Source organism: Alosa alosa, chromosome 16 (assembly GCF_017589495.1).
Source record: "Alosa alosa isolate M-15738 ecotype Scorff River chromosome 16, AALO_Geno_1.1, whole genome shotgun sequence".
NCBI classification, from domain to species: domain Eukaryota; kingdom Metazoa; phylum Chordata; class Actinopteri; order Clupeiformes; family Clupeidae; genus Alosa; species Alosa alosa.
The window spans coordinates 29,302,007-29,327,691 of NC_063204.1; the positions used below are offsets into that span (position 1 = coordinate 29,302,007).

General features: G+C 44.0%; 1 protein-coding gene, 1 long non-coding RNA gene and 2 other non-coding genes across 9 annotated transcripts in view; 1 reads left to right on the forward strand and 3 right to left on the reverse strand.

The window, feature by feature from the left end:
- phldb1b (pleckstrin homology-like domain, family B, member 1b) overlaps window positions 1-25,685 on the forward strand; it is a 61,879-nt gene that overhangs the window by 2,098 nt on the left and 34,096 nt on the right. For 2 of the 5 annotated variants that reach the window (XM_048266078.1, XM_048266079.1), the window contains exons 1-6: window positions 2,452-2,707; window positions 4,369-4,470; window positions 5,129-5,252; window positions 13,184-13,354; window positions 20,131-20,241; window positions 23,267-24,819. In XM_048266078.1, the coding sequence (XP_048122035.1) occupies window positions 2,474-2,707; window positions 4,369-4,470; window positions 5,129-5,252; window positions 13,184-13,354; window positions 20,131-20,241; window positions 23,267-24,819 (2,295 nt within the window). In that variant the 5' untranslated portion in view covers window positions 2,452-2,473. Of the gene's footprint in view, window positions 1-927; window positions 1,157-2,451; window positions 2,708-4,368; window positions 4,471-5,128; window positions 5,253-13,183; window positions 13,355-15,023; window positions 15,509-16,274; window positions 16,296-20,130; window positions 20,242-23,266; window positions 24,820-25,685 lie in introns of those variants that run through there. The other 3 variants (XM_048266080.1, XM_048266081.1, XM_048266083.1) reach the window with 3 other exon arrangements.
- On the reverse strand, window positions 10,269-10,361 carry trnai-uau. The gene is given in 2 exon segments: window positions 10,269-10,304; window positions 10,324-10,361. It is a non-coding gene; the product is annotated as a tRNA-Ile (tRNA).
- On the reverse strand, window positions 12,335-12,427 carry trnai-uau. The gene is given in 2 exon segments: window positions 12,335-12,370; window positions 12,390-12,427. It is a non-coding gene; the product is annotated as a tRNA-Ile (tRNA).
- On the reverse strand, window positions 13,124-15,015 carry LOC125309280. 2 transcript variants are annotated; one of them, XR_007196096.1, is made up of 3 exons: window positions 14,910-15,015; window positions 14,696-14,819; window positions 13,124-13,253 (listed from the first exon to the last, which is right to left on the reverse strand). It is a non-coding gene; the product is annotated as an uncharacterized LOC125309280 (long non-coding RNA). The 2 variants fall into 2 exon arrangements; XR_007196095.1 differs by lacking the exon at window positions 13,124-13,253 and adding an exon at window positions 13,610-13,649.

Below are 25,685 nucleotides of genomic sequence, written 5' to 3' on the forward strand. Positions count from 1 at the left end.
GCACGGTCCCATGGCTGAGTGACATATCAAAAGTTCAAACAAACAAAATTCCCCACATTCCCAGCGACACTGTTTTCTCTTCACTTTCACATGTTCTGGTGGGTTATTATGGGCTGTCGGCTGTCAGCTGTCGTTATTCATACATCCATTCCTGTGGTTTTGCAGCTGTTGATTCGACTAATCTATTGTCAGGAGACTTTCTTAGATTATGCATCTTTGGTCTGCAATGGTCTGCTGGGTCAGTTGTTTCTGAGGGAAGCATTATCCCTGTCTGTTCTAAGCCTTGGGGGTAAACTAGCACAGATGTGTGATTTTAGATGTTTGAAAGAATGAATGAAATATGGAAAATCAAAGCAAATGTTTTATTGTCGTGGGTACAATGCAAGCTTTAATGGGGACAGCACAATGTTCCATACACAGTCAGCACTGTGTGTACTGTCACTATGTTTGGAAAACGTAAGATTACAGGTTCTTTCCAACCCCCCCAACCCCAACCCCTTTCTCTGGATGGAAATCAAGTTGTGTGTTAAAGAAAGCTATGCGTCTGACTGAGGTGGCAGAGGTAGATTTTGGCAACAAACGTCCGTCTGCAATCCTCCAGGAGGCAGCCGCCCAGAAACCCCTTTTAAGGACTCAGACAGAAACTCAGACAGAAATTCACTGTGTTTTTCACTGTCTTCCATTTTTAGACCTCTTGCTTTTTTACTTCTCTAACTGCTCTAGGCTGCCAGCGTGAGTCCCGGCCCAGCAGCACAAGTCCACATGGGCTCTGAACAAGCAAGGAGTTCTTGAGTCCGAATAATGCCTGCTTTGTGTCCTGCTAGGAGGGGTCTCCAGCACAGGAAAGCAGTACGAGTGTGAGGGAAGGAGTGAGAGTCACATCAGATGATCATGGAGTGTGTGTGTGTGTGTGTCGCTCTCCCGCAGGCGTAGAGCACGTCGCACATCGTCGCGGTCCCCTCTGACAACATGACAGCTCGTCCTCCTGTGGGGCGGTCAGTGCAAGAGCTACAAAGCGTGGATAACCACCTGCCGCATCTCTCGGCCTTTCCTTACAGTTGTCTGTGTGGAATTTTTTAAGAGACTCTCGTCTAGAAGGCCAGACAGTTGCCCATTTCAGCAGTTTATTTCCTATGCCACAGGGAATCACTAGCAGGTAAGGTACATTTCCTGTATTTTTCTGTATTAACATTCTGAATCAAGTCACATTTTCAAATAGGAATAAACCACCTCATTAGAATTTGTTATCTGAAATATTCTTTATGTGTAATGTGTAATAGATAATTAGTGTTGCATCTGGAATGTCTTCCAGAGGCAAAACATTTTGCTATGCTGTTGTAGGCCTACTTCTGTAAAGCATTGCAATAAAATCTGCCAAGTAGCCTATCGATCGTTATACTTTGCTGTTAATGGCAGAGAGGCAGAGTATTATTATCCAGGAAAAATTATGTAGTCAAATGCAATCCAGAGTGTTGGTAGCTCTGTTAAAAGTTAGTTCTTACTCTTGTCAACAGTCCACAGTGTGGTGCCAAGTATTTGTTTGTACTCCCCTCCACTGGGGAGTCAGTGTCTTATCTTCAGAGCAGCCACAACAATAGATGTAGCCTGGCACTAACTGTAATGTCTGGAGCTTGGAATCAACACAAGCCTGAGATGGTAGGCTACGCCAGCCAAAAGGTTTGGCAGAGTCTTCCGCTGTTAGGGGAAATGGATAAGCCTGATAGAAATAGTTCTGGTCCTTTCTGGACCTCTGACCTGGTTGGTGTCATGTTAGTGATTCTATGGTGTTCTCCCTGTAGATGCACATGTTCCCTCTCAGTCTGGATAGTAAGATGGCGTGCAGGACATTGTCCTGGTTGAGTTGGACCCTCTCCATCCTTACTTATGATCTACTTAGCTGTCAAAGGAAGTGATCAAATCACCTGTATTGTTTAGGTGGAATTGGGAATGGAATAAACTTTAGACTGTGCTGCACTTGATGCCAATTGTTTACCTGAAAGGTAGGTAAAGACCTGCTGAGGCATAAGAAGGAAATGTTTTATTTAAAGATAGGTAGAGACCTACTTAAACACAAAACATGAGGTAATAATGTTTGGTGCAAACTAGAGCAAAATGAAAGGGTCATGTATTGCAGATTGGGATGGATCTACCACAGGCATACACGCGATTAGACTTTTCAATTGACATGTTGTCATGACAACCGGAGTTTTAAGTTACCCGGAAAGTGTCAACTGACAGTCGAAAAGTTTCCACTAGGTGGCACTGAAGAACAATAGGAAATGTGTTCTGATGCCTTATAGGCCCACTCACAGGGAAACATTGAGCAGTTTGGTTTGTTTCTCATTGAGCCGCTTCCTATTGGGACATATTTGCCATTCACTGACCTTAAGCCTTTAGCCAAAGGCATGAAAGGACCCAGGTTTATTTGACTCTCTGTCTCTGCTTCAGTCAGTCTGTCCCAGATGTTTTGGGGATGTCACGGGGCTTTCCGTGTGATGCAGAGCACCACGGCCATGTGGTCAGCAGGTCTCTAAGCATTGGGTTTTGGGCGTCCGGCCCCTTCCCCAGTACACCGCTGGGATTATCGGCACACAAAAGACCCCTTTGTGCCAACACCATTGGAATTCTTGTTGAGCGCCGCGTCTTTGGGAAGCAAACCGTCAAAGGCAATGGAACATTTGATGCGAGAGCTGGAGTGGAATATCATGTGAGTGTAGAGGTAATGAGTCATTTTCAAGCGGTGGGATCTTGGTCTCTCTCCCTGGTCCCTGGTCTCGCTTTGGTTGGCTCATCTGGGCACGCATCAGACAAAGCATCATCAGGCCTCTGGTGAAAACACAGAAGAAAACCTCAGGATTTATAATGCACTGATGATGATTATTGCTGTGCTGTATTGATGACCACAGGCAAAATGTTATTAACATGAGAACATATAACTCTAACTGTGTGTGTGTGTGTGTGTGTGTGTGTGTGTGTGTGTTATGGAGTGGTTAAACTGTGACATTAATGCCCATGCCGTCATTAAAATGTTCCTCCTCCCCTCCAACCACCCCCACGTGCACACACACACACACACACAACACACACACACAGCACATCTTTATGGCACTGCCAAAGAAGACATTGTGAAACATAGTGAATGTATGAAGCCTGATGTGGAGTTCTTGCTTAGCTGTGAATTATGCATACCTCCTCACAGGGGATGCTAGGAGGATTTTAGGCCTGAGAGATATGTGCTGAGTGAAAACTCTCTCTCTAAGCCTCCAAACTGCACTCAGAATCCTCATCATAGCCAGCCAGCATAGGCCAAATCACTGTTTTCACTATTTTGTGAATATTGAGTGGATTTGTGAGTGATCATTATTCACAAAAAAAGTTTAAACCAAATGTACTACTATTGTATGAGCACGAGAACATCTCAGTCAGAGTGTAAAACTTTTCCAAAGTGTGTGGGTAGGTGTGTGGATTGGAGAGCAAACTTGCCCAAGCCAGAGGGATTTATTGACCTAGATTGTTGATGGATGGATGGATGGATTTTAAGGGCTCTACATGTCCCTGTCGTTTAACTATCTTGCCTCTACTTCAGTTTGCCTCCAATCACACCTGTATCTTCAATCACACAACCATGCTCTTCTCTACATTTCATTCCCTCTCTCCCTCTCTTTCTTTCTCCCTCCCTCTCTCTTTCTTTCTCTCTCTTTTCTCTCTCTCCCTCTCTTTCTTTCTCTCCTTCCCATTTCATTCTATCTCTCTCCCTATTTCTCTCTCCCTCCCTCCCTCTCTCCCTGGCTGGCTTAAGGATCTGTCCTCAGGGGCTTTTGACTACTGGGGCAGGAATGCATGGCTTAGTTTGTTGTCTGCCGTTCAGCATGTAGAGACGAGTCCTCCCCACCAGCCTGGATTCTGTGAGGTGGCGGACAGTGCCAGGCTTTGTGTGTGTGTGTGTGTGTGTGTGTGTGTGTGTGTGTGTGTGTGTGTGTGTGTGTGTGTGTGTGTGTGTGTGTGTGTGTGTGAGAGAGAGAGAGAGAGAGAGAGAGAGAGAGGGGGGCTGAACTCATTCAGTTCTCAAAGACTGGCATGTCTCTATTCTCAGCTCTCTCTGCTTCCCTCAACTAAATATCAAAATGGTAAATTGAAATGTTTCTGCCTGTACATATGTTTCTACCTGTAGTTAATGCAGTGTGTATATTGGAGGTGTAGTTGTGATTTGAGTACATTAGAAGTACATTTAAAGCTCATTGCATTCCATTGCACTCCATTCCTTTTTGTTTTGCTCTAAAGAAACCTCTCTGGAGAGCTGAATTAGTCTCCGTCGTAGAGAGAATGTTTGACATGCATTTTAAAGGCTGTTCTCCTTTCTTGTTTCAGGATCTTTATATGCCAGAGGATGTCAATGGTAACGCCATGGACATGAACGTTTTCAACAGGAACTTGACAGAGAGAGGCAAACACATGCATCAGGTGTTCCAGGTGAGCCTCCGTCAGCTGCAGTAGCCGAGGGGCAAGTGTTTATCCACAGCCAGTGCCTCGTTAGCAAGTGCCCTAATTGACATGATCACTCAATTGGACTAATTAACTTCACTGCTATAAGAGGAAACACTTTGAAATATTACCTTTTGCAGTGCATAACATATATGAAATATTATTATCTCAGTGGTTCTTAAACTGGGGGTTGGGATCCTCAGGGCGGTCGCCAAAAATATGGGAGAGGTCGCGAAATGATTTGCAGTCTGCTACCATTGACATTCCTATGAGAGAAGACATTTTTTTGCCTCTGCCCATGTCTTTGGGGGGTCACCAGACAAAAGGTTTAAGAACCACTGCTCTATCTCACGGCATGTTTAGGAATGATTTTTAGTTTTATTATTTTTCAGCCGATTTGTCTGCAGATCCAGTGTTTGTATTTGGTATACATGTGAATTGACATATTAAGGCTATAATTTGAAGTCAAGTATTATTCTAAAATAATTTGGAAACATTAGCTAAATGAATAATCCTTTTTTGTTTATATATTATATATGTACATTTCATAAAATCTCTAATGATTTTGAACTGAACTGAGGTGAACTGAGCGGATTTTTTGTTTTTGCCAAAAAGTTTGTCAACAACCCTCTCTTTTTCACCTCAGAGCACCCCTCTTGATCTCATTGAGGTCGGAAAAGGGCTGAAGTTCCAGACGGACCGCCCACACCTGGTCAGCCTGGGAAATGGCCGCTTTAGTACAGCTATCACTCTTTTGCCACTTCCAGAGGGTAAGACATGACAACACCACAATGTAACAAAATTGGTCTAGACCTTGCAAAAAAATGATTGTGCGTGTGTGTGTGTGTGTGTGTGTGTGTGTGTGTGTTTGTGCGTGTGTGTGTGTGCCTCAATATGCACTGTAAAGAAAAAAAGCTGTAAACACTACTACTACAAACCCTATTATGACTGTTAGACCTCGTATCTGCAGTAAATGGATAGCTTTTTTTTTTTGCAAATAATCTCATCAACAAGAAAATAAATGCCATAGAAATAAAAACAGACCACAACCACAATAGCCTCACACTCCCATGCATCCACAGCCCCCTTATGCGGAGGCATGAGTTCTGATTTCCATTGTGCAGAATGTCTGGAATGAGAGGTCAGAATTGAATGCCACAATATTGTAATATACACAATCAATCTCACCACTTATTCGTGATTCTTCAGCACAAACATAAATTACATTATTTATAGCGTATAATATGTTCAGGGCAGTAACAAGACAGAAATGAAAACTTATTGTCCTTCACCATCCTGAAATTGTTTGTGTAGAGTCGGTGAGGTGGAGGAGGAGTTGAGAGTTGTTTTGAATCTGGTAGATTACTCAAATGAGGATGTTGTGTTCTGTGTGTTACAGAGGGCCAAAATAATTGCTTCTATATCAACCGTCTCTTTGTGGTGCAGGATTTGTTTTTCTATAAAAAATGGTTGTAAACAAGAGATGTCATGATAAAGGCCACTTTGTGTGCATAGAGAAACGGATCAGCAATTCTCTCTCTTCCTGTTTATATATAATATAATACGCTTCCTTTTATAGACATCTCAGGACGAACATCATATTTTCCAGCGACAAACATTCTCTTGTGAGCAAACAGAAAAGACAGTGGTGTGTATTGTCTCCTGCTGTCTGTCTTTGCCGGAGTTGACAGGGCCGTGACCCGACCCTGTCATAATCCCTATTTTGGAGCATGCTACTCCTCTCTCATGAGCTGCTCTTCTGACAGCTGACTTACAAAGGATCTACGAACAACACTTGTGGAAAAAACAAGTGTGCAAAGAAAGCACATATTGTAGCCATATAGTGGTACATAGGTTTGTCCTGACAGTGTATTTGGGGAAACCAGGTGACATTGATTGCATGGATTGGGTTTTTAAAATCAGCATCCCACATGCTGTCAAAAAAGGGGTATAAACACAAATGTGCAGAGCCAACCCCATAGACAAAGACAGAGACAAGTGAAGTCAAATTGAGCCCCTTTTCCGAGTGAAGCCCTATTGTACTGTACATCCTCAGGGTCAGTTGAGTGATAACACGTGACGATAAGCAACGGGCTGAAACACAGTAAATCGTCTGGTAGCCGCGCTAAAAAAATTGATAACATGCAGACTGATCCAAGTTCAAGTGCAGCTTTTTGGAAGGTGATTTGTTCCGACGTAGTGCCAACCCAATAAAATTAATTGTTTGTTTCCCCTCGAATGCTTTCCTAAATAGCTTAGCGTGGACTTTCCCTTAGACTGCCTTCAGTTTCTCATCCAGAGGATACGGTAACTTATTTCACGTGCGACTGAAAGTCACATGCTCATGACATCATTTTAGCATTGATTTTAGCATCACGGAGCCGTAATGTGAGATACAAGGTTATGACGTCAGTCACACAATATTATATTTCTCTGGAAATGGAAATGGTTTATATAAAGGTTTAAAACGCTTTCGATGTAAAGTTATACGCTGTCAAAGTGACGCCAAAATGAATGGGGGTCAATGGAATGCTAACTCCAGGTGAAGTCTTATTAGCCTCAGAGCCTCCCATTGAGGGTACGCCTTTCAAATGTTCGCTAGCCTATACCCCCTTGGGTATAAAGGGTCCACTTCCTGTAGGTCTATGTCTGCTTCCTGTGGGTCTGTGTCTGCTTCCTGTGGGTCTGTGTCTGCTTCCTGTGAGTCTGTATCTGCTTCCTGTGGGTCTGTGTCTGCTTCCTGTGAGTCTGTATCTGCTTCCTGTGGGTCTGTGTCTGCTTTCATATAGTATGTGCTCATGCATCTCAGTTCCTTGGGAGTTGGAGATTTGGGACTTTTCTTGGGAGGTAAATTTCTCAAATCTCTGGTAGCAGCACTTCTGGTTGGTTTGTTGTTTAAAAATATTTCATGTTCTTATGATGCAAGTAGTGTGATGCTTAGTAGATTTGTTTTGAATTCTTATAAGCTGGCGTTTTTCATCTTTGCTATAATATTCATGATTCATGATTCAGCAGTCCAGATCTTCAAAGACTCTGTGTGTGTGTGTGTGTGTGTGTGTGTGTGTGTGTGTGTGCATGTGTGTTTGTGTGTGCCACTGGAGCACAAGAACGTCAGAATGTAAATCACCAAAAGCACCAGATATTATCAGCTGTAACTTATGTTTTACAAAAAGCAACAAATGAGGAAAATCTCCAAGTCTGATTGATTGCGTTGCTTTTGCATTGCCAAAGCTCTCCTCGCCAGACAGATGGGCTAAGGAGAACACTGAATAGGCCACCTATGAAAGGCCAGAGATGTGACCGGTGTCCACTACTGATGCTCTGTATTAAGCCATCTGGGCCAGCTTCATCACTCACAGTTTCAACAAGATGGGCAAGGAGACAAATTCATTTTTGTGATGTCCATTATTAGCCTCTTACTGATAACAACAGAGCTCCATTGGTGTAATCTGTTAGCAGGCAGTACTTATACAGCAGTACGAGCAGAGTGATGCTGAGGTTGTGGGTTTGAGCCTGGAGCAGGTATTCTTTAGATTGGAACCCCTGTGACCCCCTCCACCTGATGCTGTCCAAAACGTGTAGAATTCAGAGTGTTGAGAGGTGTGGTGGTGTTCACTTCAGAGTGTTTAGAGGTGTGGTGGTGTTCACTTCAGAGTGTTGAGAGGTGTGGTGGTGTTCACTTCAGAGTAGAATTCAGAGTGTTGAGAGGTGTGGTGGTGTTGACTTCAGAGTGTTGACTTCAGAGTGTTGAGAGGTGTGGTGGTGTTCACGTCAGGGTGTTGAGAGGTGTGGTTGTGTTCACTTCAGAGTGGGTCAGTACTGTATCCTGGAGCAGGCAGCATTTATGTGATGCTCAAAGATAATGTGGCATTGCACTTGTGTAAGGAATAAGATCTATGAAAGTATATCCTTGCAAAGTGGCCTAGAGCAGGAAAACACAATATTTGTAGACTTGTAGACACTATTATCAGATACTTTTGTAGTTATGAAACATTTATTTATTTATTTATTTATTTATTTATTTATTTATTTATTTAGTATCTTATTTATTTGTTTGTTCATTAATTCATTCATTCATTCATTTATTTATAATGTGAACGGCCCTTTCTGCTCTGACTCTACTGTACTCATGAGTGGAGTGTTTAGTGGGGTGTTCAGTGGGCTCTAGTGGCACTAGTGGATTGTGTGCTGTAGTTGTGGTCAGAGCAATACTGAAGTTGTGAGTTCAAGTCCCACCCAAAGCAGGTCATTTTTAAGCCTGATCAATAAAGCAGCTCTTCAGATGGGTTTGAGAAGTCATAAGAGACAGCTGTTAAACTACATCATGAGGGGCCATACACAGTAATTTTAAATCCTCAGTTTTAAACAGTTTAAATATATCAGCTTTGTTGTTCTGCTTCATTTGCTTTAACAGTATCAAGGATTTCTTGGCGATATGAGAGATGAATAGCACAAGCGGGCTATAATGGAATATTTTCCACCAAATGCAACCCCACTTGGCTTTTTGATGAGTGATTAGTTGAATTGCGAGCACTCTGCTGTGCGAGCACTCAGAACTCACAGACAGACAGTCTATTCAACTCACACTCGCCACATCTGCATGACGCTGTGGTTCAATAGTGGATCATTCATTGGCTGCTTAAGCCCATCTGTCTGTGTCGGAGCAGCTATAGAAAGCAAACACAATGACCCTAGAGATGTTGAAGGGAGTTTTTATATTGGTGCCTTTTTGAAAATGTAGTCTAGTCAGAGTAGCATGAAAAGTTTTTATTTTAAGGTAAAAGCACTACTTTGTGTTCCTTTGAGGCTAGTCCAAGGTTAAAAGCTTTTTCATTGAAATTCTCTTTCAGTCTAGAAGTCGAAATCCATACAGAAAAACAACCCCTATGTAAAATTGTGTAACAGCAGTCCCTGTTGGCTTCTCAAGCCTATCTGTCTGAGGAGCTGCTGTACAGATTTTACCTGAAGAAGACATGTTCTAAATGAGGCTTGAACTCACAACCTCAGCATTGCTCTGCCTGTACTACCATACAAGTGTCACATGCTAACCACATGCACCACTTGAACAACAGGAGCCACTGGAACTCTGCCTTGTACTGTACTGTTTAAAAGCAACAGCATTGCACCAGTGCTTTACATCAAAAAATAAGAAAATATTAATATGCTAAATAAAGAAATGAACAGACATAAAATCTCAAAGATAACAACAGATGGCCCTTGTATTAATATTAATGAACATAAAAACGAAAATGACTAGGAGTTAAAATAACGGAGAAACGTTTTGGGGAGAGGTGAAGGGGTCAGAGAGTAGGTCTTTAGGTTGGATTTAAAGCGATAGTAGGGCATCAGGAACGATCAAGAAGGCTATGGGTAGCACAGACAGAGAAAGCTCTGTCACCTTTACATTTAAGGAAAGCAGAAAGAACACAAAAAAGACACTGGAAAGAGGATCGGGGAGGTCTAGGAGGACAGTAAGGATTTAAAAGGTCACAGTAGCTTTGTAGACAAAAAGCAGTTGTGCCAGTCAGGAGCATACAAATGTCCAGTACAATAGAAATCAGATTAAATAGATAACATTCTAAAGTAAACAGTCAACTATCTTTGTTGATAAACAATCTGATATAGACATGTATGTTAATTGGGTAAACATTTGCGCCGTCCAAGGTCGGTCACCATGAGTATGATGCATTATTTACCCACTCTAAAGTGAACAGTACCAAACAATTCTCTGAATTTTGCAAGTTCTGGACACCATCAGGTGCAGGGGTTCCGAACTAAAGGATTGCTGCTCCAGGTGAGGCTCAAACTCACAACCTCGGCATCACTCTGCTTGTACTGCTGTATAAGTACCGCGCGCTAACCGATTGCGCCACTGGAGCACACAAAATAGGCTTTTGTAATGATTAAAATAAAAAAACAAATGCTTTTGCAATTTACAATAAAGAAATGATGAAACCCATCGTCTACTTATAAATGTGAGGTCTTATGGGCTTACTTTGATACATGAGGTCCTATGGGCTTATTCTGATATAAACCTCATAGTGCCATTACTGCCATTATAAACGTGAGTTTCTATGGGCTTATTCTGATAAGTGAGGTCCTATGGGCTTTGATACGTGAGGTCCTATGGGCTTATTCTGATACGTGAGGTCCTATGCAGTGGCGGTTCTAGACTCAATTACTCCCCGGGCGAGATCCCCCGAGCGCCCCCAACAACAAAAAATCTTTTTTTTCAAACAGTCATTTTTTTATTGAAACATTTTAAATGTCATTTTTAAAGCAACAACAGGCAATTCTGCACAAACAAGCAGATGGCAAACAATGAGATGGCAAAATACTGCTTACAGCATTGCCAAATGACAATGAGGCAATTCTGCACAAAACCGTATTAGAACTTAAATAAATACACAATAGGCCTATATACATAAAAAGTCTTTGAAACTAGCCTACCTACCTTGTTACATGAAAATTGCGTTGTCTAAACAGCAACGTTAACCAAAATGATGGAAATAAATAATCAGAACTTTTGAGGTTTTTACCGTTGTGTTGCAAAGCATAATCCATCTCATGGTGAAATTAGTTGTTGTGTTTGTTAAAACCGAATTATTATTTTATAGGCTAAGCATAGGTATCATTGCAAGATGGCTAACAAACGTAAAAGTTATACTAGGCTAGGCCCTATCAATTAACATTGACGTTAGCCCTTCACTCATGACATGATACTGTTATTATTAGGACATTACATACCTTTATCCTTTGCTCGTTTCTCCTCTTCTACTTTTCTTTTTTTTCGGAACTGGGCACCTGATGGCTTTGACCGCTTTCTGTCCATCGTGTTTGGCACTCGACAGTCGACAACAATCCACAAATTCCCATGATCCACTCGCGACCACAGTCAAGACCAAACCAATTCACCTGGGTGACCTCTTAATCGTTTTGTCACCTATTTTTATTAGCCATTTCACACAGTTAATTAAATGTGCAGGAATCATAGGTCTGCATTCATAACATTATGAGATGTGCGTTGTTTGGAAGAAAGTCAAGGTGTGACTGATTTTAGCCCACTAATAGACTGTTGTAGGCTACTATACAGTGGATCCCCATTCATCCCCCCTTTCCCGTTTCATTAAGGAGACCCAGAGGTGAACTGTCCCCCGCAAACCCCTCCCTTCGCCCCTTCCTCTGCACAGTGCAGTGCAGTAGGCCTACCTTCTGAGCAACAGGGGCGCCAATTCCCTAATTCCTCACAAAAGTGATGGATAATAGAAAATCGTTTTGCGACGTTTATTATTATTCTTTTTTTTTTTTTTTAAGCGCTCGTGCCGCCCCCTACAAGATGCCGCCCCGGGCGACCGCCCGGTTCGCCCGTACCTAAAACCGCCACTGGTCCTATGGGCTTATACGTGAGGTCCTATGGGCTTATTCTGATACGTGAGGTCCTATGGGCTTATTCTGAAAAAAAAAACCTCATAGTGCCATTACTACATCTGTCTGACTTATTTTCATTAGTTCATCACCCACTTCCTTCTTCAACTCATCTGTCTATGGGGTTTCAGCTCTGAGTTGAGCTTTTGTCTTACAATGAATTTCGACTCAACAAAGAATGATGTGACTGTGTTGTCATTAACTAACTTAGTTGTGGCTTTGTTGGTTTGGAATGAATGATTTGGATGGGTATTAATCACAAAAACATATTTATGTTTTTTGTACAAGATGAGATAGAAATATGAATTTGCTCTGCCTAAAGAGTGTCTGTTCCTCTGACTTGCTCTACTTGTACATCTGTGTAACTATAGGACATTTTGTGCCACTGGTGCATACAAATGTGCAGTACAATATAAATCAGAATAACTGCTCCAGGTGAGGCTCGAACTCACAACCTCAGCATCACTCCGCTTGTACTGCTGTATAAGTACCGCGCGCTAATCAATTGCACCACTGGAGCCCTGGTCTCTTGGCATTACAATCACAATACAACCGACAGGCTACATTTACTATTTATCACTATAAAATAATCTGATTCAGCAGTATGCCAACAATTCCGAGTAAGCAATATATCTCCAGAAACTGTCTATGACACCTCCCTGTCAGTAATGTAACTTTAATTTTGTGAGCATTTGGCCCAGTGTTGTAAGTCTCTCTATTCAGCTACACTTAACCGCATCTGTTGGATACCTTAGGTCATTAGTGGATTAACTCCTTTTCAGTCGAGCCCATCTGTCTTTTTCCTCTCGAAGTTCCACCCATTACATTCTAAGATAGTGTGGCATGATTCACTGATTCTACAGGGTTTTGTGATACCCTAAAATTGTTACTATTACCGATTTTATTACACTACTTCAAAATGTGAGAAGTACTCTTCAGAAAAATGGTTTTCCAAACCTGCACTAAGTGTTTCAGTGGTCAAAGTAGTTGTTGTGTGGTACACAGTTGTGTCAGTCAAGCATCACCACAGTTTTAACATGGAAGTAAAATCTTAAAGCAACATAATGCAGTTCTTTTACCTTAAAATAAAGGCCCAACTCAGTGGGCCTCAGTTTCTAAATGGAAACTTATTTCAGTTGTTTGTTTGAGTAAAAAAAACACATACACAGAAATAGCCAATTAATTCAAAGAAAAAAACTCCAACCACTTGCAGTGAGCAATTTAAATTTTATTACAATGGTAGTCAAATATCTCTTCTTTGTTCTTGTTTGTTCAGGCAGGACGAGCTTTGGGCATGGAGATGTGGACATCAGTATCCAGGGCCCAAGGATCGCAGAGCTACATTGCTACATAGAAAACAAATCAGGAGTCATCAGCCTCTACCCATGTGGGAATGAATGTGCCATCGATGGCGTCCGGGTCACACAGCCTGTTCGTCTCTCTCAAGGTATGGCTGCTCCGCTGATTCAAATGTCATATATGACACATGGGCGGATTATGAACTTTCGGGACCCTGGGCCCAGATGTATTAAGGGCTCCCTTTTTTTAATTTGTTTGATGTGATTTCCTGTATTCTGGTGCATTTTGGGGATGGCCAATACTAAATTCAATCAGATTCATAGCCTACATCCTGATTTGTTGATATTGAGGCAATGATTCCATGCAAAGGCTTGGGCTTCAGGGCCCCCTGACCCCTTGGGCCCCTGGGCCTGGGCCCGGTAGGCCCGTGCAGTAATCCATCCCTGTATATGACACATGAAATATATTCATATTTTCCCTATTGTTCTGAGGGCATCACAGAAAGACTACAAGTGAAAATGATGAAAACACAGCTATATTTTTTATTTATCATCTAAAAATAGGCCATGCACACTGCTGTGACTTGTACATAGGTCCGACATAGGTCTGCAGAATTCTGATATGGAAAGGCAATAATTAATTCTCTAGTCTGTACTGTTATTACTAGAATAACATCCAAATGTAAACTTGTAATGTTTAGTATGTGTGTTCTTTGTGTTTGCTGTTAGTGTTGCCGTCCGTTGGGTTCACACTCACAAAAAAATAAAATTGATGTGTTGTTGTTCTAAACGTTGGTAGTATTTCTTTCCAACCTCTACCACATCTAGCTATCAGTGGAATCTATCCTTAGCCTTAAATGTGTGGTGAACACCCAACGTGATTGGCAAGCATGGTTGTTTCTCACTTCAGTTCCCCCTGATGGATGAGATTTTAGGACCTGATTACAGGCATCCTCGAGAGACACAGAGATAATTTTGTTTTCTCAGAGCTTCTATTTGTGGGAGGACTGTCAACCACAGTCCCTGCATCAGCTTTAATATCAGGGCATTTCTCACCCCTCGTACTGGATGTTTCTGGGCTAGGTGTAGCCATGTATGCTGGGTATGGTCCAAGCACACAGCGAAATGGTAATGCCGACCACACCATACTTGAATACAAGCCAAGAGTGTTTTCTAAATAGCCATTATCATTCTATTACTGAATGTTTAGGGAATTCCTTCTAATAAGGTAATAAGCATATTTTGGTGCGACTATAGGATCTTATATTTTATGTCCACTGGGTCTGTAATCAACATAATGTGTAAGTGTGTGTGTACAGGGGGATTTATTTCTACAAAGCTTTTAATAGAGCTATATCTACCCTCAATGTAATTAAAAACGTTTTCAGCAAACAGCAAAACCCATACATTTAACACATTAGATAAATTATATTGCCTCCTCCCACAATTAAATCTGGAACCCAACTGTTTTTATCTAAAAATATACGCACCTTTTGTAAAAGTGAATCCAAAGGACGGTGAGGGGAGGTCACTGTTTGAAAAGTCACGTAGCCAAAGATCAGTTTCCATTGTCTGGTTCCCTTGCATAGTGTCAGTCGGGGGACGGGCGTAGCACTGTTGAAGATAAGGCTAGATTCGTGAATATATATGACCCAAACCCTATACCATATCTTCTATTTAATTTATTTTCTTACATATTCTTACAATTTCTACAGGCAATCTGAAATGTGCTGCAATATCACTGCAAATATCACTTATATCACTCATAGACCAAAGTCGCATGTAGACAGTCCGCAAATGATTGGAAGGGTTTTAGACCCCCACCCATGACGCGCACCCCCTTGGCTACTTGTGGAAGCGATGACTCAAGGAAAAGTAACTCAGTCGACCGGCACGGATAAGTGCTTTAAATTAGTTCTTGTCTGACACAGTGTTGTCGTAATAGCTTACTTTTTTTTATTCAGCACTATTGTTGGATTCTGTTCGGCGAATCTGGATTTGCCATTGATTGAGGAGGCAACCTTATAACGCAAGGAAGATACAACCTACAGCTTTGAATTTGTTTCTAAAGAATGCTGACATTGTCCTGCTAGTGATAAAAAAAAATCAACAAAAACTCATCTGGGTGTGAAATTTATAACTTGTAGCCCACCTCAACATCGGAGTCAGTATGGGAAGCACGTGGCGTCACATTTAAAGGCACTATTTACAAGTTGACAGAGACGGTGAAGCGGAAGAAATGTGAAAAACCGGCATCCTGAAGTAGCCTAGGTTTTTCATACCTATTGCGAGTTTCACCACAGGTTTGTGTTTTTCAGACCTAATACGAGATTGATACTACTTTATAACATAACTTCTAATACTGCATTTGATTATAACAATAAGCTATTTGGAGATGTTATGTAGTTTTGTCTACACCTACCCAGATTTGTGTGGGTTGGTTGGTTGGCTGTGCTGTAACATACTGTAATACATTATTATTATTAGTATTATTATTATTATTAGTAGTAGTATTAGTATTATTATTTTAATATGCAACGTTTGGACTAACTGATATAGTAAACAGAAGTTTATTTCTGCAATACAGAATCAATGCATTTCCTGCGAAGTTCATGCAACTTAATATTTTTCTGTCTGAAAAGGAAATGAGGTGTCACTGAATCACTTCCTTTGAGGAGATAGTGAAGTTCACACACCTCACTAGTGAAATGCACCCAGTATGTTACCCTGACAGTTTGCCATTGTGAATAAAAATAGCCTTTATTGTTAGCCGATAATTCCATAAAACCCTGTTCTAGTAAAGCGAAACACACAGCTCCAGCCAAGCCTGGGTTTGGACCCCACAGGATGGTACTCCTTTTTCATGTTGGCAGGGTGGCCGTTTCTGGATACTGTTACATTTCTATTCTTATCCAATGTGACCCAGGAGCACAGCTAATCCTGCTGGACTGCTGTCTCTCCACGTCCTTTACCCTTTCCTTCCTCTCCCTATCACTTCCTCAGCGAGAGAGAGAGAGAGAGACAGACAGGGAGAGAGAGAAAGAGATACAGAGAGAGAGAGACTCCAAGATCCTCATGTCCGTGCTTGCCGTGAGTTGTTTGTATGGCCATCCTCAGGAAGCTCATTTAAAAGAATGCTGCCAAGTGTCTCAGCAACACCTTATAGGGATGAAGGGGCCAGGGTCAGTGGGTAACAAAGGCCCAACACAATGGGGGGAATAGCTGGTGTCTTGTTACGACCCCACTAAGTCCCCTCAGGAATCTCTGTATCTTTAATCTGTGGGGTCTTTATGAGCACAGCTATTAGATTTAAGTCACAGTGGGATCTTGATACAGTGTCTGTAGCTTGTTTGTGCCGGTGGTGGCTATTGCGTGGGGGGAAATGGTAGTGATTCGCAGAGCTGTGCAAGTTTTGCCCTTTTCCACTTGCAGTAAAACACAACAATGCCATGGCAACTGCGTTGTGTATCTTTAGGCATCCCATTGTGCGAGTGTTCTGGAGACTGGCCACTGCCCATTCTCGGTGCTTGCTTTGTGTTTTGGGGGGATGTATTGTTATGGAAACAAAAATGCAAGTCATTACATTTATGTAGAGGAGCCGTGATGTAACCCTATTTGTTATGGAGTGCACATGGAGAAAAGCTCTGATTTAGTGTAATGGCAATGAGACTCCCATGTGGGTCAAATGACTGGACAGTGTTCTGCTTATTCACTAGTAGTTCTATTAATTTCCTAATTTGAACTATGTAGCTCTTGCAATTCACATTTCTGTTGCAAATGAACATTTTTTTATGTCTGTTGTCTTTTGTGGGTGGGTGTGTTTGTCTGTGGGTGCATGCTTGCGTGTATGTGTGTGTGTGTGTGTGTGTGTGTGTGTGTGTGTGTGTGTGTGTGTGTGTCTGTCTGTCTGTGTGTGTGTTTGTCTGTGGGTGCATGCTTGCATGTGTGTGTGTGTATTTGTGAGTGTGTTTGTCTGTGTGCATGCTTGTGTGTGTGTGTGTGTTTGTTTGTCTGTCTGTGCATGTTTGTCTGCCTGTGCATGTGTGTGCATGTGTGTGTGTGTGTATTTTGACATGCATGCATGTCTCTGTAATTAACCAGCAGCGTGTAGACTAACCGACAGTGTGTGCTTCAGTTTTTTGGATATTCCTAGTGGAGGTTGTGTACCTTGTGGGACGACAAATGGCTGGCTTAGAAATGTTCATAGTCAGATATTTGCCCTGCATGTCTTTGTTCAAGGATCAGGCAGAGAGTAGAGGTAAAGCACTGGTCATATTACAAGCCAAGCAGGAAATACTTTGTTGCAATCTTCCATTCTCTCTGTCTTCTAGGGAGGCGCAGCTTACGTCCATACAGTATCTTTGTAGAGACATCAATGCTGAGTTTATGTTTGAGATATTATTTAGTTGACCCTGATAACTAATAATTAACATGTGCCACTGCTCTTCTTAGATGATTCCACTAACGCATATCAGCCATGACCACAATGCAGACAGTCTTAGAGAGTCTTATTGGCTCTTGGTAGCTTGCTGATTGTGTGAGTATTCTGTCGAGGGAAAGCGATCTAATTGGTGCAGCGTCTCTCATGGCCTTGCATCATCATCGGCAGCAGCACCTCAGGCGAAGCCCCAGGATACTGTATTGACCTAATAAGATGCTGGCGCTGCAGCTTACAAATTCCCCGAAAATAGCAGTTTGAAATCTGACAACTGTCTGGGTTATACTTACTTAAATATTGAGTTTCATAAATGCAGCCATGTTATTTGTTAAGCATGCACAGCTTTGAGAACCATAATTTAGTTGTTCATGATTGGATGGTTTCTTGTTGTACAGTTACTACTTTGCAAATCCTAATTACTCTAGACCCACTGGAAGGTGTCTGTCTGTTTTTTTCCTCAACAAGTATGTGCTGTGAGAAATAATAGCACAATTTAAAATGTCAGCATGTGCCAGCGCTGTTTCTAGGTTGCATGAACCTAGAACAACAAACCCCCCCACACACACACACACACACACTTGAGTCTGCATTGAAAGTCAAATGCTACTGAGCCAGCCAAGCTTGTGCCCCGTGGCTAGGTTTTCATTTTAACAAAGGTCAGAGGAGCTCTGTGATCTGCACACTCTGTAATTACTGGCAGAGATAACAGGCCTGAGGAACAACAAAGGCCTCAGCACCCATCCAGGTGCTTGCCAGGTTTCTCCGAAGGACCTGCCGCTCCCAGCTCCACAGCAACGTGAAGGGAATTCAGTCTTGAGTTCATAATACAAGTTTAAGCTTGATTACATAAACGCAGTGTTTCACGTTATCAGTAGATGTGTGTATTGCCGGAAACAACTGATACTGAGGCAAGGCGAGATGTCCATAGTCATGTTTTGTGGATTTGTAAGTGTAGTCACGGACTGGGATCAGTGAGGACAGGAGAAGCCCCTGTGATGTGATCGTGTCCTTGTGTGAGCCTCTCTGGCAAAGCCTCAGTCACAGTGGCAGCGCTGCAGCCAACATCAGAAGCAGAGGAAGGACAAACTTCAGGTCATCTGGCAGCACTCGTGGCGTCAAAGTGGATAAATATGCAAAGCTGCCCTTAGTGGTAATGGTGACCTTGATGACAGTGTGGGCCATTAGTGTTAAGAGCCGTGTTTTTTTAAATCAGCGGGATTGTTCAGTCTTAGTGAGCAAGGACAAGGGGTAGACATTGCAAGGTGCTTTACAAACTCCATTCTGTATAGACAAATGTGGTTTTCCAAGACAGCAAATGATTGAAGATCTGTTACATTCAAGCCAGATGAGCAGACATGTAGTGTCTTGACAAGTAAATAAACAAGTGGCGAGACTGTCACAGTTGCCTCTGGGTGTATTATTTCACTGGGTGTGTTGTCAGGCATGAGTGAAAATCCTCCACAGATAGTGCCAGTGATAATCAACACAGACAATCATGGTTCCTTCTGTTTTGGAATGTGCAGAAATGACAGTCTCGACCCTGTCATATCAGCAGTTTGTATTCACATGGGTCTAGATGACACCGCTTTCACTCTGCGTGCTAGGACTGAGCAACAGCTAAACGATTGAAGAATAAAGTTTGTCGTATACAACAATGGTGTCTTTGGATGTATTCTCAAGGGGATTTCCTCTTCAGAATCCCACCTCACAATAGAGAACTGTGTAAGTATATAAAAGGTTGATAAAAGACAGTCAAATGTTGCTTTATGGTCTCAGGTGTGTGCTTAGCGGAGAAGAGTGTGTTGAATGAGGAGAGAACTGACTATCAGGAAAAGCCAAACTGTTTGCTTGTGATGGTTACCATGGCGATAGAGTTTTGTTGAGCTCCCAGTGTTCTGCTTACCTCACATCCTGTCAGCGCCTGCCCTGTCGAGTAATCAAGTGAGTGTGTGTGTGGAACAAAAGAGCATCTGGCACCCTTTTGTCCACTGCACATCTGCTGTGATTGAAATGTTTCCATGAAGTCTGTATTGCCTGTATTGCCCCCTGGTCCACCAAGACTCCTTCAGAAGTGGACTTACTGTCAGCATATGGCATCTTGACTGGGCAGCCATGATCACTTACATCCTATTTCCACAGTGTAACTACTTATCAAAACATACACGTACAACATGTCATGCCTAGTAATATTTCATGAGGTGATTTCTGAGAATGAAATGTTAATTACTGAAATGTTAAGTCAATCTGCCATGCCTAGGGTTATGCTAAAATAGCTTTGCAATACAAGACTACTTGATTGATTCAGGACTGTCACTGTTCCTCAGTCACTCCCTTAACCTCTGCAAATGTACCCTTCTCTGTTGAGACTGAGGTTAAGGCAGTGAGAGATATTCATTTTACGATGCTTGGTATGATTCACCAAGAAACACTTCTCCATGAGGCCCACGCAGGCTTCAGCACTAGCTCACTCTAACCACTCCTCCACAGGCTGCATGCTGTGTCTGGGCCAGGCCTCCGTCTTCCGTTTTAACCACCCCGAGGAGGCCTCCGGAATGAAGAGCATGATGCCCGAGGCTAGCCGGTCCTCTCTCCACTCAGGTAACACCGGACACGGTAACACCGTATACGGCTGCCCATATCACACACACAGTGCACTAAATAACACCTCAGAGAGAGTCACTGAAACGCTGATGACAGTGTCCACACACCCAGTATGCACAGCATTTAGCTAATAGCGCTTTTATGTCTTAAAATGCAGTTAGGGTGTTAGCATACAGTTAGCATGATGTTATTAGCAGCTGCTCATGTGTGTTTGACCTTTTAAGAAGATACACACATACACATAAATCCACAATTTGGCTTTTGTCCTGTTTTTGGTCAGTGTTGTGTTTGTTAATGGACAAAAACATGTGTGTGTGTGTTTACGGCACGCTTTTCAACAGGGAGCACTCTCTTTTCACATTCACTTCCCTTAATTAAGCCCATTCTGTTTGTGCACTCGGGTCTCTTTTGTGAAAACATACAGTTAGACAGCACAGCCTGTGCTTTAGCCGCCGAGGTTATGGAGTTCAGCAGCGAGTACGACTCTTTCCATGGTCACCCAGAAAATATGCAAGGCAACACTGCCCAAGGGCAGCCTGAAGCTCCACCCCACACAGGTAGCACAGGATGTCCACCCTGGCAACCCCCATCTCCAGGCAAAATAGCTCATTCTGTGATTAGTATTATCAGGCAACTTGGCCAGCACTTTCAAATTATTTCAAAGTATTTATTCACATTTTATTACTGAGTGTTGGTAAGGTAAAGTTTTTAATGGAATGTCTAAATGATTCAAATTGTATTTGTATGTGTATTTGTTTTGATGAAATCACACTCAATATTGACCATGTATGCCTACATTTTATTTATAGGCATAACATTATTGCAAAGCAGTTAACACATAGTGTCCACACACACACACACACACACACACACCACACATCTGTCCAGTCAGGCTCTGTGGCCCTCACAGCTTACCTTTACTAAACTTTCTATTTGCAATTATTACTACTACTACTGTCACCACTGAATGGTGTCACCAAAGTCAGTGAAAAGATTAGTTTTAACTTAGCATGCACACCTGACCAGCAGGAATCAGGGCTGTGGGTACTTTGACTCCAAGTCATACTGTGTTGTTCTGAGTTGAAACCCTGTGCTTTTTGTTTTGGGAAGAAGAGCCTCCACCGCAGGAGTCCCTCACAGCTAAGGGCACTTCCTGTCCTGCACACACACTGCCACGTCCAGACAGCTTTGTTGGCTGTGCAGAGTTTATTTAAAGGAAGGATATCTCTTACCATCGCTATTTTTACATGTGAAACCCCCCAAACGCACACACGCACACATTATGCAATCTCTGTCTTGCATGTCATACCTCTTGTGCTTTACATTGACAACTATTGCACTGTGCAGACTGTAGTAAGTAACCCCTTGCATTGTCACATTCATAGTGAATGCACAGAACATTTCACTTTGAATGCACGGTACATTTCTTTATCATTTCTATATGACATGTTTCTGTTTTTGGTTGTCAAAGAAGCTATTTCCAGTGATGGATCATTTTATAGTTATGATGAGAAACCAATATCACGCGCCTCATATATCACCAACGTTCTCTTTTGTCGCCACCTTGCTTTGCGTTATTGCATTTGTCAATCTGGGTAACATTTACGTCATTGGAAGAAAATGTCCCGTGGCTCTTTAAGAATAAAAAAGTGGAATGCAGGAATTGTTCCCGCCCCCGTTAAACTCTCGCGCCGTCACATCAGCACCGTGGACAGAGGAGGGAGGGGGAAACAAACGCTGGGCCAGCAGTGTCTACCATACGAAGCCCAGCTGGAAAATCGTCGGCATTGCCTTTTCTTGCCGCGGGCGCCCCGTGTACCGGGTAGTCTTCTTCAACAGATTGAAACAAACGCCCCTTCTTCGTCGAACCTGCTAATAATCTACCCAAAATGGCATAGGCGTAAGCTTATCCTTAAATGTAAGTATCGATTATTATTGACGCTCATTTTCCACCGTATGAAACCACACAGAGGCATATGCAACCGAAGCCTTGCATTTTCAAGCCATTCGTGTGAACGATTGGCTGATAACATGCCGTTTGCGTTGCGCCGGTAAGACTGACAGCACCACATCTGACAAACGAATTCATGATTTTATGTGTAACACATTTTTCATTTGTTAAATCATATGAACGGTGATGGTTCGCTGTTTAGTTATAGCCTACTCCAGTCTCCAGTCATGCGAGGCTGATTTCTATTTGACAAACACACGAATGCAATTTAAATACATAGATAACCTCATCGCAAAAAGGTCGTGTGTGTAGATTTAACGGGTAATGCTGTTCAGTCTAACAGCCAAGGCCATGCAACTGTCTCAAGTGCACACGGTGTTAATGCATTATTTGTTAGGACTTTCGTGAGAACCAGAATGGGGAGGAGGGGTGGATCAGGGTAAACTGTTCAACCCCTGTAGAATCCTCCAAGCAAAAGATTCAATGACAAACCTTTCATTCACATCTCTAAAACCCCCGTTTATATTTCCCATTCCTCCCACTATAATAGCTACTGGTTATGCTTGTGCAATGTCCATGTCATCACAATATTCTGATTCATGCATTTCATCAATTATTTGGAGTTGAACTCAGTTGCTTGCCTTCCATACCTCCAGTAATAGAGATATATAGGAATAGATGGGGGTTCCCCCCTCGTACGTCTCAATTTAGTCAGTGAATATTAACAGGCTAATTAATCCTGCACTTGGAAAGGCTGTGTGGGGCTTTTAATCATATGATGCACATGACTTGGTGGGCTGTTCTAGAAGGGTCCAGCATCGGATGCAGGTAGCTGCAGTAAAAGCTTGTGTACGAAATCATAAATAAAACCAGGCTCTTTATGAGAGCGAAGTACCTCTGCCAATCCTGGTGATTTCTTGTTCACTGTAAGTGCTTTTCAGAATGATGATATTTAATTCCCTTCATAGCCAGTGTAAGGGTAATGGGTGTGGTGCTATTGAATTGGAGTCTTTGGTCATTTTAATTGTCTGGGGGTCATCCCTGTCTTAACATTGTGTCTCTTCCTTGCAGACCCCAAGGGCCTAGTCAATGGGAACTATCCACCAGGTCAGCCGGACTTGCACTCTCCCCCCCGTACGAAAGTGCACCCTGAGCACAGTGCCATCGTCAGCTCCATTGAGAGGGACCTGCAGGACATTATGGACTCGTTAGCCATGGAAGACCCCCAGCCTTCCTCCTCCGCTCAGCCCAAAGAGCCGTACGGCCAGCCCGCCTCCCGGTCACAGCTGTCCCCGGTGGTGAACGGTGGGGGCTGCTACCTGTCCCCCCCCACCAGCCCCGGCGCCATGTCTGTGGGCTCCAGCTATGAGAATACCTCACCCCCATTCTCCCCGCTCTCGTCCCCCTCGCCGGTCAGCAGCGGGAGCTTCAACAGCCCCTTGCACGGCGGCGGCGGTCAGGACCAGGGCTCTCCTCTCCCCCCCGTGCCTCTCAGGTCCTCCAGTTACAACTTCACTAGCCAGCCCCCCGTCCCTCAGCCGCTCGCCCCCCTGTCCGTCTTCACCGGCGGACAGAAGGTTCCGGAGAGCCCCCGCTTCCAGAGGAAGGCCTTGCTGGAGACGCCCCCGAGCCCCAAGCCCGCCCGCCGCAACGTGAATCAGGACGGCTCTGCAGGGAAGGATCCGGAGATCCAGAGGCATGTCCACATGTTTCCATCCGTCTCCATCTCGCCTCCCAGCGACCCCCAGTCTGTGGGGCGGATAGGGGTGCCCGGTAGCCACAGGTCCTCGCCCAAACTGCCCAGTGGGTCGCTCTCATCCTCCCCCTCCAGCCCGCGCATGAAGCGGGCCGCCGCTGCTCAGGAGCGTCCGGCGTGTGTGTTCCGCGAGCAGCCCCAGGTGGACTACTCCCCCACCTCCATGTCCTCTCTCCCGCTTCCGTCGTCCCGCGCCTTCCAGCCGCCCCTGGACCCGATCGTCCACATCGTCCAGGGCGGCAGCGCTCAGATCCAGCAGTCGCCGCAGCAGCAGCAGCATTCGGCCATGCTGCAGTCCCCAAAGAGTCCTCGGCTGGCACGCCGCAACTTGGAGATGGACAGCGGGAGTATCAGCAGCCTGACCAGTAGCATGCGTGACCTCCCGCCCCTGTCCCCCTCCCTCTCCCGCCGAGGGGTCCCCACCCTGTCCACCCTGAGGACCCCAGAGAGTGCCTTGGCCAAGCTGGTCCCCGAAAGCCCCCGGCTTGGACGCAAGGCGGCGGCGGGTGGAGTCGGGGCCTTCTCCCCCGAGGAGCAGTTCAGCCCGCGGCTGGTCCGGGCGCGGAGCCCCTCGCCCACTTCGGGTCTGCTCGGCCCGGGTGAGGGCGGCCGGGGCAGGAAGGCCAGCTGCCCCAACCCGCTGTCACCCTCCTTCAGCCTGGGCTCGCTGCCCGGCTCCTCCCCCCTCGCCAGCCCCCGGAGCCACCGCAAGATGTCCGGCGAGCTCCACGACCCGCGGCTGGTGCACCCGGGCATGAGGCAGCGCAAGAACAGCATCTCGGAGATCAGCGACAACGAGGACGAGCTGCTGGAGTACCACCGGCGACAGCACACCGAGCGTCTCCGCGAGCAGGAGATGGAGCGACTGGTGAGTTCGGCCTTCAGCGCGTTTTGCCCTTTCCCCCGAAACCTCACCAACATCTAAACTAAGCCATGTTGTAGGAGAAGCACTTCTTTTTTTTGTCATTTTGAAGACATGAGAAAGAATCTTATGTGCCCTTCCCCTAAACCTCACCAACATCTAAACTCAACTGTGTTGTTGAGGCACTTGTTTTTTTGCTGCTCTGGATCCTGTGTAATGTGGTGTGCTTTGATTTGCCCCTGTGAGATGACCTTGTGAGATGACCTCTTGACCTTGGCCTTACTAGCACCATGCTGTGGCTACTGAGAAAACACAGAGCCCTTTTTTGCTTGAGGTTAGCTGTGCTCTTTTCAAGCCAGTGGTATTTTCTAGACCTTAGGGAAGGGTCAGGTCATAAGGTCGTGAAGAACGGCCATAAAATTCTCTCTCGGAGCTGCTGTTTTGTTGCTGTTAAGTCGATGAATGGTGATTCATTTCATTGTGTCGTGCTTTTCTTTCAGCTGAAGAGGGGGGGAGTATCTCAGCAATGCAGGCCTAAAAGCCTGCTTTTGGAGCTCAATTAGGTGTCGGGCGGATCCTGGGGCACCTAGGTGAAGGGCCCCCTTTTGTGTACAGAGAGCGAGGCTGTGACTTGTCTAGTGTAAACATTACTCTCCCTGGACTTGGGCCATGCATAGTGCCTGACTGTTTCTCATATAGCTTCTCAATAGTGGGAAAGACTGGTATATGCTATAGCTTATTGCCTTTTACTGTACAGATTTCACACTTAGAGTTATTTTCTGCTATATTTTGCAACACCATCCTCGTTAGCCGTTGCCAAATATGAACCTTAAAATGAGGAGCTCTAAAATTGAGGGTTAGTGGCTTGGCTC